This window comes from Drosophila nasuta, chromosome X (genome assembly GCF_023558535.2).
Source record: "Drosophila nasuta strain 15112-1781.00 chromosome X, ASM2355853v1, whole genome shotgun sequence".
In the NCBI taxonomy this organism is placed as follows: Eukaryota; Metazoa; Arthropoda; class Insecta; order Diptera; family Drosophilidae; genus Drosophila; species Drosophila nasuta.
In genome coordinates, this window is record NC_083459.1 from 6,897,286 (window position 1) to 6,900,083 (window position 2,798).

A 2,798-nucleotide genomic window follows, 5' to 3' on the forward strand; every position below is an offset into this window, starting at 1 on the left:
ATCATAATATCGATATGAAAGGAAGTTGGGATTAATATTGAGCCAAGTCTGAAGTCTTAAAAAGAAAGTCTTTAAGTACTTAATAAGTTTAATACTTTGATAGATGGCTCCACTAATTAAGCAAGTGACTTGCTGTATTTCTGCGCGCTATTGGTTTATGTTCGCCTGGTATTCTCTTAGTGGGTTTCTGCAGTTTGTGGCGGTATCGAGTAGACAACAACAACACTAACATAATTAGTAGTTGTTGTTGTAATTATTGATGTTATAGTTGTTGTTGTTGCTGGTGTTGGCTTCTTGCAACCGCCACGAAAGTCTAAAAAGTGCCAAGACAATATTTGAAATACCAGGCAAACATACATCAGCAGCAAGCGGTTGCTTTGAAAACCAGTTACGTTCTGTCCGCTCTATCCACTCTATCCGCTCTATCCGGTATGTCCGCTCTGTCCGGTATGTCCGCTCTATCCGCTCTGTCCGCTCTATCCGCTCTGTCCGCTCTATCCGCTCTATCCGCTCTATCCGCTCTGTCCGGTATGTCCGCTCTATCCGCTCTTTCCGGTATGTCCGCTTTATCCGCTCTGTCCGGTATGTCCGCTCTATCCGCTCTTTCCGGTATGTCCGGTCTGTCCGGTATGTCCGCTCTATTCGCTCTGTCCGCTTTATCCGCTCTATCCGCTCTGTCCGCTTTATCCGCTTTGTCCGCTCTGTCCGGTATGTCCGCTCTATTCGCTCTGTCCGCTTTATCCGCTCTGTCCGCTCTTTCCGGTATGTCCGCTTTATCCGCTGTGTCCGGTATGTCCGCTCTATTCGCTCTGTCCGCTTTATCCGCTCTATCCGCTCTGACCGCTTTATCCGCTCTGTCCGGTATGTCCGCTCTATCCGCTCTTTCCGGTATGTCCGCTCTATCCGCTCTGTCCGCTTTATCCGCTCTGTCCGGTATGTCCGCTCTATTCGCTCTTTCCGGTATGTCCGCTTTATCCGCTCTGTCCGGTATGTCCGCTCTATCCGCTCTTTCCGGTATGTCCGGTCTGTCCGGTATGTCCGCTCTATTCGCTCTGTCCGCTTTATCCGCTCTATCCGCTCTGTCCGCTTTATCCGCTTTGTCCGCTCTGTCCGGTATGTCCGCTCTATTCGCTCTGTCCGCTTTATCCGCTCTGTCCGGTCTGTCCGGTCTGTCCGGTATGTCCGCTCTATTCGCTCTGTCCGCTTTATCCGCTCTGTCCGCTCTTTCCGGTATGTCCGCTTTATCCGCTGTGTCCGGTATGTCCGCTCTATTCGCTCTGTCCGCTTTATCCGCTCTATCCGCTCTGACCGCTTTATCCGCTCTGTCCGGTGTGTCCGCTCTATCCGCTCTTTCCGGTATGTCCGCTCTATCCGCTCTTTCCGGTATGTCCGCTTTATCCGCTCTGTCCGGTATGTCCGCTCTATTCGCTCTGTCCGCTTTATCCGCTCTATCCGCTCTGTCCGCTTTATCCGCTTTTTCCGGTATGTCCGCTCTATCCGCTCTTTCCGGTATGTCCGCTCTATCCGCTCTTTCCGGTATGTCCGCTTTATCCGCTCTGTCCGGTATGTCCGCTCTATTCGCGCTGTCCGCTTTATCCGCTCTATCCGCTCTGTCCGCTTTATCCGCTCTGTCCGGTATGTCCGCTCTATCCGCTCTTTCCGGTATGTCCGCTCTATCCGCTCTTTCCGGTATGTCCGCTTTATCCGCTCTGTCCGGTATGTCCGCTCTATTCGCTCTGTCCGCTTTATCCGCTCTGTCCGCTCTGTCCGGTATGTCCGCTTTGTCCGGTATGTCCGCTCTATTCGCTCTGTCCGCTTTATCCGCTCTGTCTGCTCTGTCCGCTCTATCCGCTCTGTCCGGTATGTCCGGTATGTCCGCTCTGTCCGCTCTGTCCGGTATGTCCGCTCTATTCGCTCTGTCCGCTTTATCCGCTCTGTCTGCTCTGTCCGCTCTATCCGCTCTGTCCGGTATGTCCGGTCTGTCTTGTCTGTCTAGCTGGATTTCGTGAAATGCGTTTATATTATTTATATTACCTCAATTAAAGAGATGTGTAAATGTTGATTTTGAATTTTTATTTTTATTACTAAACTTGTCCGTCTGTCTGTCCGTCTGCATTCTGTCCGTCTGTCTGACTGTTCGTCTGTTCGTCTCTCTGTCTGTCAATCTGTCTGTCCGTATGAAACACGCAGATCAAGTTTGCTTCAAATTTTTCCACTCCTTCTTCCGCCGACTCAAATTGACGAAAATCGAATAACAAGCGTAATTTTGAAGCTAAAGTCTACTTGTTAATATTTGAAGTGTAATAGAAGTCCATAGATTTATTTGCGTGGTATATTAAGGTCACGCGAACGCAATTGGCCTCGATTTCTATTCGTTTTTACATGCTGTTGACATTTTGAGAGGGACCTTGAGAGTTTTCGGTCCGACGCGACGCTGGCAGAAGTCTTTTTATTTGTCTTTTGTGCCATCGTCGACGCACCACATAATTTCAAGTTTTGTAGGCCAACATAAATACTTGATTAAGTAAATCCACATTTGTAGACAGCGAGCGCAACAAAACTGACAGATGTCCAAAAATTATGTCCTAGACACATTGTGCATTGTGTGTTGAACTCGAACCTAAAACCGAATCCGGAGACTGATGATGATGCTGCTCTCTCTCTCTCTCTTTCCCTCGCTCTCTCTTTGGTTGTAGTTAGTATGCAGCATATTTATGTATTTGCATAATTTCCTTGCAAAAAAACGAGAAATTAAATTCAATTTCAATGTTATTGAATGCCCAAAGCAGTCAAGTGCC

At 48.4% G+C, this 2,798-nt stretch overlaps 1 protein-coding gene across 1 annotated transcript; it reads left to right on the plus strand.

The window, feature by feature from the left end:
- Positions 1 to 431: 431 nt before the first annotated feature.
- On the plus strand, positions 432 to 2,009 carry LOC132795481 (mucin-19-like). The gene has a single exon (XM_060806215.1). The coding sequence runs from the start codon at positions 432 to 434 to the stop codon at positions 2,007 to 2,009; it is 1,578 nt and encodes a 525-aa protein (XP_060662198.1).
- The last annotated feature ends 789 nt before the right edge of the window (positions 2,010 to 2,798 follow it).